At 35.3% G+C, this 14,938-nt stretch overlaps 2 protein-coding genes across 2 annotated transcripts; both read right to left on the bottom strand.

Annotated features, from left to right (window-relative positions):
- Nucleotides 1–2,218: 2,218 nt before the first annotated feature.
- On the bottom strand, nucleotides 2,219–8,582 carry LOTGIDRAFT_168829 (hypothetical protein; the record flags this gene model as incomplete). The annotated part of the gene is made up of 13 exons (XM_009066737.1): nucleotides 2,219–2,324; nucleotides 2,592–2,788; nucleotides 3,285–3,496; nucleotides 3,648–3,718; nucleotides 4,320–4,425; nucleotides 4,579–4,731; nucleotides 5,078–5,152; nucleotides 5,480–5,622; nucleotides 6,112–6,175; nucleotides 6,435–6,563; nucleotides 6,890–7,028; nucleotides 7,349–7,479; nucleotides 8,429–8,582. The coding sequence occupies 13 exons, from the start codon at nucleotides 8,580–8,582 to the stop codon at nucleotides 2,219–2,221; spliced, it is 1,680 nt and encodes a 559-aa protein (XP_009064985.1).
- A 3,092-nt stretch (nucleotides 8,583–11,674) lies between these two features.
- Nucleotides 11,675–13,928, bottom strand: LOTGIDRAFT_132396 (hypothetical protein; the record flags this gene model as incomplete). The annotated part of the gene is made up of 6 exons (XM_009066736.1): nucleotides 11,675–11,824; nucleotides 12,141–12,217; nucleotides 12,861–12,943; nucleotides 13,156–13,288; nucleotides 13,486–13,555; nucleotides 13,827–13,928. Coding segments are annotated over 6 exons (615 nt in total), but the record flags the coding sequence as incomplete, so codon positions are not given.
- Between the last annotated feature and the right edge of the window lie 1,010 nt (nucleotides 13,929–14,938).

Below are 14,938 nucleotides of genomic sequence, written 5' to 3'. Positions count from 1 at the left end.
GTCCTATTAGTTGCTTGATTACAGTGATGTCCTATTATTTGCCCGATTCCAGTGATGTCCTATTATTTGCCTGATTCCAGTGAGGTCCTATTAGTTGCCTGATTACAGTGAGGTCCTATGAGTTGTCTGCTTACAGTGATGTCCTATTAGTTTCCTGATTACAGTGATGTCCTATTATTCGTCTGATTACAGTGAGGTCCTATGAGTTGTATGTTTACAGTGATGTCCTATTAGTTGCCTGATTACAGTGATGTCCTATTATTTTTCCTGATTACAGTGATGTCCTATTAGTTGTCTGATTACAGTGAGGTCCTATTAGTTGCCTGATTACAGTGATGTCCTAGTAGTTGTCTGATTTCTGTGAGGTTCTATGAGTTGTCTGCTTACAGTGATACCCTATTAGTTGCCTGATTTCAGTGGTGCCCTATTAGTTGCTTGATTACAGTGATGCCCTATCATTTGCCTGATTACAGAGAGGTCCTATTAGTTGCTTGATTACAGTGATGTCCTATCATTTGCCTGATTACAGAGAGGTCCTATTAGTTGCCTGATTACAGTGGTGTCCTATTATTTGTCTGATTACAGTGAGGTCCCATTAGTTGCCTGATTACAGTGATGTCCTAGTAGTTGTCTGATTTCTGTGAGGTTCTATGAGTTGTCTGCTTACAGTGATACCCTATCATTTGCCTGTTTACAGTGATGTCCTATTAGTTGCTTGATTACAGTGATGTCCTATCATTTGCCTGATTACAGAGAGGTCCTATTAGTTGCCTGATTACAGTGGTGTCCTATTATTTGTCTGATTACAGTGAGGTCCTATTAGTTGCCTGATTACAGTGGTGCCCTATTATTTGCCTGATTACAGAGAGGTCCTATTATTCGTCTGATTACAGTGAGGTCCTATGAGTTGTCTGCTTACAGTGATGTCCTATTATTTGTCTGATTACAGTGAGGTCCTATTAGTTGCCTGATTACAGTGATACCCTATTAGTTGCTTGATATCAGTGATGTCTTATCATTTGTCTGATTACAGCGAGGTCCTATTAGTTGCCTGATTACAGTGATGTCCTATTATTTGTCAGATTACAGTGAGGTCCTATTATTTGCCTGATTACAGTGATGCCCTATTATTTGCCTGATTACAGTGAGGTCCTAGTGATACCCTATTAGTTGCCTGATTACAGTGAGGTCCTATTAGTTGCTTGATTATAGTGATGCCCTATTATTTGCCTGATTACAGTGATACCCTATTAGTTGCCTGATTACAGTGATGTCCCATTAGTTGCCTGATTACAGTGATGCCCTATTATTTGCCTGATTACAGTTAGGTCCTGTTAGTTGCCTGATTACAGTGGAACCCTATTATTTGTCTGATTACGGTGGAACCCTATTATTTGCCTGATTACAGTGATGCCCTATAATGAGTTGTCTGATTACAGTGATGTATTTTTGAAAACCCAAAAGTAAGACTAAATTTAGATTTTACACTGTATATATGGATAAATACACAACACATTTTACAGATAATTACTTTAAATTATTTTTATATTCAAATAAAAACTGGTTTACATAAAATTGTTCCCAAAAAACTCATTACAGCTAGAGTTAGAAAAACATTTACATTCAAATAAAAATATTTTAGCACAGCAAGAAGCAGAAAAACAATTGTATAGTGCAATCTTTGGAAAATCAAAAATGAATATTCTGTACAGCACAAGCCAGAAAAACGATCACTTAAAGTGTCAAAGGTATTGAATGTTCTACATCCACAGAAATTCATTTTTTGATACATTGACTAAAATCAAAACTTTGTACAAAATTGCTGATATAAAACATCAAACCACAAAATTTAAAAAGAAAAAACAACAAATATGTCACAGCCTTGGGAATGAAAAGTTTTTTTAAAATTTGATTTAGATCTCTCAAAGGTGCGAGAGTGAGTTTCCACATGTAACCCTTGATCGTGCAGATCAATATTCAATATCACTGATGCAATGCCAAGTACCACCATGTCTAAGTTCCTGGCCGTATATTCTCGAAACGGTTTTAACGCTAGGCTGTCCTAGGGTCCTTAATTCTAATAGTGTTAGGATATCCTAGTGTTTCGATCATTTCAAGAATATTTAGCCTGAAATTAAAATTAAAACAGTTTCCGTTTGATTGACGATATTTAACGCAAGAAACAGGCATGATTATTAAAATAAATAAATAATTTAGACTATCTGTCATCTTTCCGAGAACAACATGGCGGACATTGAAATACTTCTTCCTTGCCGATTTCTTCAATTCCACCGGCAAATAACTGTATCAACTGACAGTGAACCCTGAAAAAATACGAAAAAAAAAATGATCAGCTAAAAAGATCAGACCTTACACCTTAATGTAAATCGTCTTCCTTCATCAGAATATTCTTCTTGTTGATTTGGGTGGGATATCACTCTTTATTATTTTAAGCTTCACTCCGATCAGTCAGGGCATCACTTTGATAAATCAAAGCATCACTTATTAGTCAGGCCATCACTCTGATCATTCCAGGCATTATACAATAGCAAAGACCCCCTCTCAGCGTGCACCAACATAATTATACGTACTTTACATGTAGATTTGGATGATCCAGTATTTCACCATCACAATTCCAAACACTGTTACGGATGGTGGCTGGACGTAATTGAGATCGCCCTTCTTTGATTTTTGTCATGGTTTGCTCGTCTGCGTCATCATCGTGTTCTGGTAGAGGATCAAATCTAAACTCTTTCACACGAAAAACTTGGATAAAATTAAAATCAAACTGAAAGTGAAATGATGTGTTTTAGTTTAAAAGGGCACCTGCTAAAAAAAAAACCGACATAGTGCTAGAACTCTAAAAGGATAGCAGCTTGCCACAGCTTGTAATTTACTTTTGAGTAAAGATGACCTATTTATCAGAGCAGGAATAAGAACTCATGACCACCATTTTCCATAAATGATACCATCAGCACATTAACTGACTAAGCTACAACCCTCCCCTTGATTTACCTAATCTACCTCTTGTCATAAGGGAGGTAATTAGGAAGCAATGACAAGAATATCCGTCTGCAACCAAAAGGGTTAGATTGAGGATCCTGGACCTAAGCTACTTGTCAAGGGAGGTAATTAGTCTCCAATGGCAGGAATATTCGTCTACCTAAGATTGCAGATTCATTTCAATGGCTCGTGACATTTCAGAGCTAAAGATGCCCCCCCCTTAACACCCACCCCACCTTTTACCTTAACATACCTTACCCTTCCCTCCCCTAGTGACCTACCTGATCAGAGGTCCTGTCTGATGATCTATATAAATGTCTAAAATAATTCACTCGGGAACAATTGGATATCAATATTAAATCAGCATGGCCGTCACCGATATGAGAGGAGGGAGAAGCGCCCTCTGGACTCAATGCACATCGACAACTCATAGTGTGAGCGTTGATACAAATAAATCGTCCCCGCACTTTCTGCCAATTCTCTGTAGGTTTACCTGCAACAAAAAAATCAAAATAAAATACCTAAATGAAGGGGGTTTCAAATTTCAAATCAAAATACAAAACGTACTGATCCGATACATATGAAAAGTAAAATTATGGCCCATATTAACAGGGATATATGTAAAGATATGATAAGTTACTTACTAATTTGAGCACTAATAGATTTGCCTGTACTTTGATTTTTATTTTCTCTGGCTCGTTTACATATACTACAACTATAAGTAATATTTACATATTAATCAAAAGAAAGCATTTGCTTTAATCCAGGATGGCCTAGCATGTGATAAAAATAAGCTAGGTCACAACAAATGAATGAGATCAACTGCAAACCAGCAGACACGACCAATCACTACCCATTTTGTCTTAGGATATTATCGCCATCAAAATTGGTCAGTGTACCCAAAACTTAAAGATAGGTTCCCTGATTTTCATTTTGAAAATGAAAATGCTAATATTTCTATGAATAGAAAGTAGAGGTTTTCTAATGAATTGGAAAAATACCAGTTTGTCTCACTTGTCCATAATTAGTTCATAATTAGCTAAATTAGAAGAGAATTACCAGCATAATTCCAATGAGTGACCGATCAAGAAACGTCAAAAAGTCTTATTGTTTATCCAGACTGTACATACATGGACATTTACAATTGGTTAAAACTCTATGCAATAAAAAAATAATGATATGATCAAGATTACATGTTAATTCATTAGAAACATCAATTAATCAAATAGTTTGCTTAATTTGACACTAAAAAATAAGGAAACCCATCTTTAATCGTGTAAAGTAAGAAAAGTGCAATAAAGTAAAAGATTTCATACTCTTTAAGACATTTATTTCCGTCTCTAGGATGATGAGACGTATCTGTAGAGGAAATGAACGAGACTTCACCCTCGTACGTATTCTTCGATAAAAACTTTTTAAAACCTGAAAAAATCCAACAAGATAAGGTTATAGGGTGTTTGAAAAATCCCAATAGCCTTTGGACCATTTGTGTGGGTACAGATCATCAAAATTTCTCATTATGTGCATGCCCTCCGCCCCACCCCCTAGTAATCCAAACACACGAAAGTTGCTTACCAGACCAGTTATATCGTTTTGGTCCCATCCATCGTAGCCTTTCACTGTCAGCCACTAAATCACCATAGTAACCGTAACCAAGGAAACTAACACTGTATTTTAAAAACTCCCCTCTTTGATGAACTGCAGAAACATCAAGTCCTAGTTTATTTCCTGAAATATAAACAGAGCTTCCATCTTAATTGTGGGTTTCTTAATGTTAAAGTTACTACAATTATCAAACAGGGTTTAATTTATATTGAAGTATTTGATTAGCAATTGGTCATACTAAAATTCATTTCCGGCTGATCAACAGTTGAAAATTTATACTTGTATTTCAAATCTCAGACCATACACAACACCGCTGTGAAAGGTATCTTATTAAAGTGAAAATTGAGCCTTCTTAATGCTCAGAATCCTTCTCAGGCCATCTGAAATTCTTTAGCTTCTGGAGGCCTGTAGCAGCTCCCAGCCCCCTGGACTTCTCCTTGTTAACATCTAAAATTATAATAGTGCTTACCAAAAATAATATTAAGAGCTGAAGTAACAGGATCACTGATACCTATAGTTGTATAGACTATACTATCAGTCGAACCTACAAATAAGTAATACAAGTTCATTAGTCTAGGTAATATATGTAAGAGAGAACTCTTATTGTAAATTGATAATATTGTGGTCTGAACTCCAAATCTGGAGTTACTACCCTTTTTTAGTTTCAGAGATAATGCCAGGATCGGATGGCTGGTCTCAAAATACAGGTTAAATCCCTGAGGCCAAAGTAACCAACTCACATGATAGAGCTGAATTCTGTTCTTGGTTTGATGAGATTGATGAGATCTAGTATGGGTTCGCATTGCACAATTTGTAGATGAACAATATATGAGTTATGTCTCTTGACTTATTCAAAAATTAGACTACCAACCTGCGGGAATGATGCCGACTGGAATTTTCGGACTGACAGGATCGCTGTGGGGTGTTTGAGCTATCCCACAATCCCTCATGGTTCGGTCCAATAAACCGTTTAATATCTCAGAGAATGTGCCGTCTCCACCGACAGAGATTATTCTGAAATAAGACAACAGTATAATGATATCACATAGGCCTACATATTCACTCAATACAGCTTCACAGATAAACTTTAACCCTTTCAACACTGACTCCAAACTTTCAGAATGTCATGTGACATCTCTTGGCATCATCATGACATAAACATGTGGTCATTAGAATGGTCACTAGAGTAGAAAAGATTAAAATTAAGTGGCAGAACAGTCTTTCATCATTCACTAAAAACAATTTTAAAATCAGTATCAAAGATTGAATTTAATTGTAGTTATCTCCCTTGATGGAATTTGACAGCTTGGTAACAGAAATTTCAATAAACATTCCCAGACTATATCCTTGTCATAGACAGGTATAGTTTGGGCGTCAGTGACTACTGATAGAAACGTTGGAAACGCATGTCAGACAATACCAACAAAGTCTCAGTCTTAGAGTTAGGTTTTAAGGACAATTCAATAGATGCCCCAACCTACACCCAATTCAAAGTTAACTTACCCATCGTATTTGGACAAATCACATTCTCTCAGTACATCTCTAGCATGAAACTGTCTCTTAGTGACTATAATAAAAAAAAAAAAAAAATATAGTGTTTGATATGTTAATGCCATAAAAAACATGCCAGGGTTTTGAAAGGACATGTCAGATAAGCCTTCCTTTTTAAGACTACATGTAGATATATTATGAGATCCATTTATTACAAAGGTAACTTGGTTTCACTAGGATTCTGTCCTACAAGCTATTCCATGGCCAAACCATTGGCATTAAGCTCTGCAGGATTATCTACACCCATCTAATCGCTAAAGATAATCAAAACATACCTATGACTTCTGTGTAGATTCCAGCAATTTCAAACAATGGCCCCACTTTTTCACTGTAGATCTTTGGCCCCTTTTTCTTTCCACCAATAGGGTTAATAAAAACTAGGAGACGTTTTGGACGATTTGGACCTGAAATTATGCGATACAAATTTTGAGGGGTAGTTCATAGTTTTTCCTTCCATAGTTATGCTTACTCTTTTAGACACCTGATACCACTTTCCACAATGAAATACTTACTTGCTTATGATTGATATACTTCTTCATTTCAAAAGTTAACTATCTGCTACCAATGTATTGCCATTATGTTGTTTAGGATTTCAGGTTTCGTTGTGCGACTCAGATCGTTAGTACTTGTGATTTTTATTTATACGATAATCAATGTCAGAAAAGGTGCCTGCTTTTTTTTTACTTACTCCTTTATTACAGTTTCATAATTTCATTGTAAAGTTACTTACATATATTGTGTATAGTTTTGCGTATACTTTCCACCCAGAGTTGACTGGTATTGTGGTCACGACATGTTATATTCAGAGCTTTATAGCGCCATCTATGTTTATTGGATTTTATAATGTAATACACAGTGAATACGTTCAACTGAAAAATAAAATGGAGCTCTGAGTTCCACTTCGGCTTATGAAGAAGGGCAATGACATGCAGTGTACAATGGGTAAAATTTTGTCAGGACATCAGCATTAGCCTTGCTCTTTTTTTATTTCCAACTGTCGAGGGACCTGCATCACTGACTGGAATGCTATTGGAGAGTTATTACCTGGACCTATGTTTGAATGGAAGCCTGGACCTTTAGGTTAGCAAACAAGTACAGATCCAAAAGGTTTGGCCAAGGACCAACTGGTATAAAGGATCCTCATGAACCTAAGTTATCATCCTTGTAAGAAATATGTGTTTGTTTTTACCTGTAAAGGCAACATCTCCAAAGCAGTATAAGTATTGACATCCTTATTTAGTGTTTTATCTTTACTAGATGCTGGATGTTCAACTCTCACACCAATAACTTCATTCAGATCTATCATATCTGTTTTAACTCCTAAAAAATACGAAAAATTCAAAATTTCAATACCAATATAATCAGAGTCAGACATGACTGGTAAACACAACCAAATTTATTCTAGTCTGCCTTCTATAACTGGCATTCAACAATCTCTAGTCAGACATGACTGGCAAATAGTCACATCATCTGCCTAGAACTATAATTCAAAAGTAACTGGAAAAAAATACAACCAAATCAATTCCCTAGAGTTCTAGTCACACATGACTGGCAAATACAACAAAATTAATACATGTACATTAAAGTCAATTCTACCTTGGACTTAACTGGCAAATACAAAGGAATCAACAGTCCTCAAATCTGATTTTTTCAACAAAGAGCTAGTAATATGTCCATGTCAATGAGAAAGCAATCAACCAGGTAAAATTGCAACTAATTGGTCTTGTCTCTCTTTGAGTCAATGTAACAGCTTTTGTTGCTATTACATACAAGAATGGGGTCATTATTTTAAATATATTGAATTTCAATACATCATACGAAACGCTAGACATACTAACCTACAAACAGGTGGCCTTAAAGGAATAGTAAGACTGACTCGGTGAGGGGACAACTGTCAATTCAAAATGCAACAACTTTTTTGAGGGGTTGAAGCCTATAATCGTGTGGCTGAGAGGGCCCCCATGAAAACTTTCAAAATATCGATTTGATTTGGTGCATTCTGACACATATTTTAACACAAAAATGTGTACCCTGGCAAATGCCCTCCCCACCATCCCTATACCACCACTGACCCAATGACAAAAATAACTATCTTTGGCAAAATTAGGATCGAAAAATCAGTGAATTGATGAGCACAATTATAAGCTATAAGAAGTCTCACACTGGAAGTCATGTAAATTTATGAATATCTAAATATAAACTACGAACAAAGAAACACAATGTATAACATAGTAACAAATTTTACAGGAAAATATCACAATATACTTACTAATAAAAGCCTCATAGTTCGACCCCTCCGACACAGGCGCCGATTCCGAAGCCTCCAGAACCAACTGGGAGCGTGTGAGGGTGACAACATAAGGCTTATGGTCGATTTCCAAACTTGTCTGGAGCAGAACATCGTCAGGTAACACGGCAGCCATTCTTTATTTATGTTTAAGTAGAGTCAGACGCGAGTATAATATGTCAAAACTGTCAAACGCATTTTCACCAGAAAACGACCTGTTAAAAAGTCCTCGACCTTTTTAAACTAATATTATTTTTGGTTATATCACAATTTTCAACTAATCACCCCTAAAAAAATCCCATTAATTCTAATTTGATTACATAACGGGTCATGCACATCTCCATTGAACTGTGCAAATGGTTTAATGAAATCAGCTGTAACTAAGAAAGATAACTCTTGTTTTCACTAAAGATTTTCAGACCACATTTAATTTTCAAATACACAATAGAGACAAGATAATCTAAATGTAGAAGAAACCTAGTTTGAAATGTAGATACGTTACTAACTGGGATGACAGGGGGACTGAAAGCTTATAAAAAAGGGAGAGGGAGGGGGGTATTGTGAGATTGTGGTGGTGAAGTCAACTGAGGTCAACTAATTGACCAAAGCGGCATAATTTTTAAAACTTACTGGCAATTAATGATCAATATATCTACAACAGTCTCTTTTAGAGTTAGCAAGATTCAAAGCCAATCAAAAACCCTAATATTGCAGAACAAAAACTTAAAATTCATCATTTATTTCATGTTTATATTATGTTCATGTAAAAATGGATAAAATGATATTATAAGAAATTTGTCCCAAATTTTTGATAGTTAATATATAATCATGATTGGGCTTTATTTACAAATAAAAATGATGAAACAAACAGAGATCACGTTTATAAATGAAATGGAGTTTTACATCCTACGTTTTCTGCCTCTTAAAGATGGGTTCCCTTATTTTCATTATGAACTTAACTCTAATAAAAATGGCACCTTTATGAAATGAAATAGTGCTTTATTTTCAACTGTTCTGCGCCTCATTGAGTTAGAAAAAATTAGTTCATGTCCCATTTTTTCATAGGCTAATGGAATAACTAAAATTGTGTTTTATGCACAATGCCATGCAGTGTGCATTGAGGGAAATTCAATCAAGTACAATGATTATATTCTAAGTAAGTTAAGAGATTCACATGTAAAAAAACAATCATACAAATAAGTTATCTCACATACACAGACAATTAGCACTTGTAAAATACAGATAAAATAAATTAATTAATAAAAACTTAATTAAAATAAAATCCCTGAGATACAAATACACAAATAGCAAGTTTCAAATCACTCAATATCTTCACATAATACAATTCAAATAACGGCTTAGCTCAAAAAAATTTAATTGTTAGATCAAATTAAGTAAGACTTTAGTAGTTTAATAGGCGAGGGGAGCAAATATACCCACTTTTTTACCATGAAAATTTTACTTAATCTTACTGACTCAGAACCTTACTTAGCTGTCAATCAATGATTGTGATATTCTTAACTAGTAGGTGAGCCATTGAATTGGAAATTCAACCAATTTGATTGGATAAAAAGTGGGTTAGGTTTTAAACCTAAATTTGTCTTTAACATTGTATTCAAGAAACAATAACTAAAACTACTATACCATAACAAAACAATCTAATAAATTTCTATATTTACAATTATTAAGTTAGATTGCACCTAATATTTCATGTTACCAGCAGAATAGTCGAGCACATCACCATAAACACAAGCACATGATTTTCAGGTAGTTTAAGAAATTCTTAACACTTTATATAAATCTGTCTATTACTATTTGACCTTTTGAAGTAAAGAGCTTGGTTATTTTGAAAAATGCATAAATATCTTTGATTGATTAGCCATATTCGGATTCAAAACATAAGTGATCCACTCGATTTGGAGTCCTTAAAAGTGGACCGCGAGTACTTGTGTTTTAGTTATGGATTCCGACAAGGTGTGCATGATTTTTGCTTGATAAACGTATTGCTGTCTTTGGTTTAGAATCATAAAGTGATCCACTAAATTAAAATCTAACGTTGATCAGTCATCATAAATTAGTCAAATCATAACTAGAATCCACTGGCTCTGCTTTGATTTTGGGGACAGATGGACTAGACTGCGCTGAGGGATTGCTCTCTGTATCCTTAGAGCTTTCAGTGGTTTTTGGGGATACCTCTTCAGTTGATTCCCTGTTACCTCCCTGAGAATTTTGAACTCCGTTCATTAAATGAGGGTTAACCACATGGGGATAATACTGCCCTGAGTAAAATGGGTTCCAAGCTGAAGGCGGGAAATTCATATTTGGTAGGAACCCGTTGTTACCCATTGGTAAATGCGGGTAGGGGGCTGGATGAGACATTTGGGGGTTAAATGTTGGTGAGTAGGTGGGTGGGGGGTTGAATGCTGATGTGTGGGTGAATGTTGTTGGATGAAATGTTGACATGTGTGAGGCATGCGTTGACGAAGGGCTGGCTTGAGTTTGACTATGATTTGAATAGGGAATCTGAGCAGATTGAAGGGAAGTAACTGAAGTTTGTGATTGGGGTGAATTTTGAGTAGATGAAGGTGTGGAAGGGGGAGAATTGTGAACCGATGTTGGAGAGCCTTGTGGAGACTTGTTCAACGATGCCATAGATAAATTTTCAGGTCTGTCTGAAAGCGCCCGACCTGATTGATTGCTCAACGATTGCAATGTGGGCGTGGATGGTGTCATTACCATGGAGTCTGTGTTGCTTAGTGACTGAGTGTAAGGTGTGGAAGGGTTGTAGTTAGTGGTTGGGGCCAAGGTCATTTGAGGATTGAAGGGGTTCATGAAAGGGGGATGCATAGGGTACTGTGAAAATGGGACTTGTGGATATGATGGTGACATATTAAAATTGGACGCCATTGTGTTTGGAATCATCATGGATTGAGTGGTATAGGGAACATGGCAACCATTAGAATTGGGTTGATACGAATTCATTCCAGGTTCCTGCTTTATATAGGGAATAGGTTGTCCATTAGGACCAACTGTTCCTGAGTATGGTTGAGTTACTTCCCCTGTATAAGGTGCAGTTATTTCACCTGAAGTGACTGTTGCTTCCAGTGATTTCTTACTCCTACGTCTTTTTGGCTTTGCTTTTGGCTTTTCCTCCCCGTTTGCTTGCTCTGCCTTGACGTATCCATCATCAACGGGTTCCTCTTTCTTGATTTTCAACTCCAGAGTAGGGAATGTGACGTCAGCATCATCCAGCTCCTGAAGTTTTCCCGCCTTGATATGATCACGAAGCTTCTTCAGCGCTTCATAGAATGGAACTTTGTCTACTGCTCTTGGTAACTGAGCACATCTGGCACTGGATGAAGGCATCACATACACAACCTGAAATATCAAGCAGATTATAATTGACATTTTGGCAGAGATATTACTTCACAAACTATTCCAACAAATCACACAGTCATTCAAGACAATCATTTACTTGACACCCCTCAACTTTTAATTGAACTCTTCCACACATGCATACTTTCTATAAATATGATACTGTAAACGTGTATGATTGGAACAGCTCATTTGTAAAATAAGGGGTGTTTTCGTTGCCTGTCTTATAATACTCAGCCTTGTCATTACGAAGAGGTACACCAGTCAGACATATTGCAAGAATGGTCAAACATTTCAATATATCAAAATTTAAACTTACTGTATCAGTGCCCTCTAGTGGTTCTGGTTGTTTTCCTATACTAAACTTCTTGTGGCCCACAAAAATCTCATAAATACCTACAAATATATAATACATTAACTAATATGTAATACATTAACTAATATATAATACATTAACTAATATATAATACAATAACTAATATATAATACATTAACTAATATATAATACATTAACTAATATGTAATACATTAACTAATATATAATACATTAACTAATATATAATACATTAACTAATATGTAATACATTAACTAATATGTAATACATTAACTAATATATAATACATTAACTAATATATAATACATTAACTAATATATAATACATTAACTAATATGTAATACATTAACTAATATATAATACAATAACTAATATATAATACATTAACTAATATATAATACATTAACAACCAAACACCAAAGTGGACATAGCAGAACATTTCAAATCCTTAGAAAAGAAAAGGAAGTCTTATAGAAAAAAAAAACAGATTGGAGTAGGAGATTGGAATGTACATTTAGAAGCTGTCAGTGTCCAAATTCAAACTACTACCGAAAAAAGTAAGTACAGTATACCTTTAAGGATTAGGTTATTGAAATGCACTTCTATGTCTTACATTCCTTTACCTTATTGAACGATTGAAATAAGGAAATTCAACAGCGAGTAGCAGAAGTTTGTTGGAAAGAGTTTTACGCAAAACCACATACCTTTTCCATTAAAAGCTGCAATTTTAGGTCTATACTTCTGTAATTTCTCTTTGAGGATTCTTCCTCCTTCTTGAATTTCAGGTCTGAAATTAATGTAACATGTACGTCAACAATTAAGCTTACGATGTCATACATACCCTAATATAAATTATGAGTTACAATTACTTACTTTTCTATGCAGTATGTTATCCCAATATAAAATTCTACTCTAAAATCAATGACTTTCAATGTTTTATATACAAATTTCACCATTTCAAATTACACTCCAACAATTCTTATGTAAAATAAAACTTACTTTTTGAGATCAGCACTGCCTCTGGTTGTTCGAGCACAAATATTGGTGAAGCCTATACCATGTTCTATCAGTTTAAAATCATCATACGCATTCATTGGTTCTGGGATGAGCCCTGACAGGTAGAGACATTTCCCTGGAATAATCAAAACATTGACGTTAATGCCTTAAATCCTGAAAGTCTGAAGAAATCTCGGACAAGGGAGCAGCGTAGGGGTTAAGGTAAGAAAAATTCTGATGCCTGTGCCAGTGCTTCCAAGAGTCGGCCTAGCGTCAATTTTTCCTTGAGGCTATAGGGATGGTATATCATTATAAACCACAAAAATTACTTACAGAAATGGTTTCCAGGACCAGCATAATGATGTCCAACATAGGCAGCAAATAATCCTGGATTAATTCCAACCTAAAATACATCATTTACATGTTTGATCAACAGATTTTTCAAGATTTTGTCACTAGTAGGAAGAGTGCAATTATACAGAAATGAATGAAATGAATGAATGGACGAAATGAAATGAATGAATTTGGACAAGGTAGACAAGCAACAATATATATCTATATTTCATGACCTAGGCCAGTCGTGCTCTAATGAGACCGAGTTCTCCTCACCATCTAACATTGAGCAGTGTGCAATGAGGAAAATTTGTCCAAGAAAGAGAGAAAGATTGACTTACTATTAAGATGTCTAAATTCTCTGCTAAATGATCAGGTAATAATCTCAAAGCCACTTCCTCCTCTGGCATGCCATTAAATCTGTCATGTTTTCTCTTGGTCTTCGGTAAATGATCAGTTATCTTCTCTTGTTTAAGTTTTTTATTTGGAATTTCACAGCCATCTTGTACTTGGAAAGAGTTTGCATCAAATGCACCCCTAGAATAAAATATGAATCAATAAAACTCAGACTTGAATTTTACAAATATCATCGTTGAAAGCATCCCCGACAAAATTTGATAGTTCTTCAAATTCACAACTGAAGACATTAAAAAAGAATATTTGAAGAGATCTTCAATGAAAGAATAACCATTTCCATGTTAAAGAGGATCCTCTCTACTGCCTAGCTATTGGCAAAACCTATTGGCTTTGGATCTTTCCAAGATTATCTGTACCCTTTTCAGCAGGGTCAACTGAAGTAATCCTTTAATCCTATGAATGAATGAATCTTACCAATCTGTCGGCTCTGTTTTAACTCCCGGTTCTTGTTTGACTTTAGGTTTTCGTTTAGCACGAGGTTTTTTAGGCGTTGTTTTTGAGGTAGCTTGATTTAATATTGGAATCGTCAATTGGGGTGTCCGTTCTTCCATAACAGCATTTAAACTGTAAACAAAACAAATGAAATATAGTGGAGATTACATGACACTTTTCTGTGTCAGTTTATTTGACACCCCTCAGCTTTCTATTGAACTCTTCAACACAAGCATACTTAATATCAATATGATACTGTAAACGTGCATGATTGGAAGAGCTCATTTGATAAAATTAGGGGTGATTTTTCTTGGCAGTCAAATTTGTATCCAATGCTCAATGAGATAAATCTTCTCTAGCAGTAGCAGCTCTACCTATTCTGTGATTAGGAATGTGCCGGAAATTTAACTTTGGTAGATCTAAACCCATAGTTCCATATTTGTTAACATTAGTGGTAGAAATATGTACAATTCCTTAATCAAAAATATTTTAGGAAATAAAGAATGAGATAAGCCTAAGGAATTGTTTGTACCTCTGTGAAATAGAGTCTTGATATAATGATGTAGCTGTCATTTTGTCAAGTCTGATTCTTACGTCCTGCGTC

The sequence above is a fragment of the Lottia gigantea genome (genome assembly GCF_000327385.1).
Source record: "Lottia gigantea unplaced genomic scaffold LOTGIsca_79, whole genome shotgun sequence".
In the NCBI taxonomy this organism is placed as follows: domain Eukaryota; kingdom Metazoa; phylum Mollusca; class Gastropoda; family Lottiidae; genus Lottia; species Lottia gigantea.
This window is presented reverse-complemented; position numbering and strand designations above follow the sequence as displayed.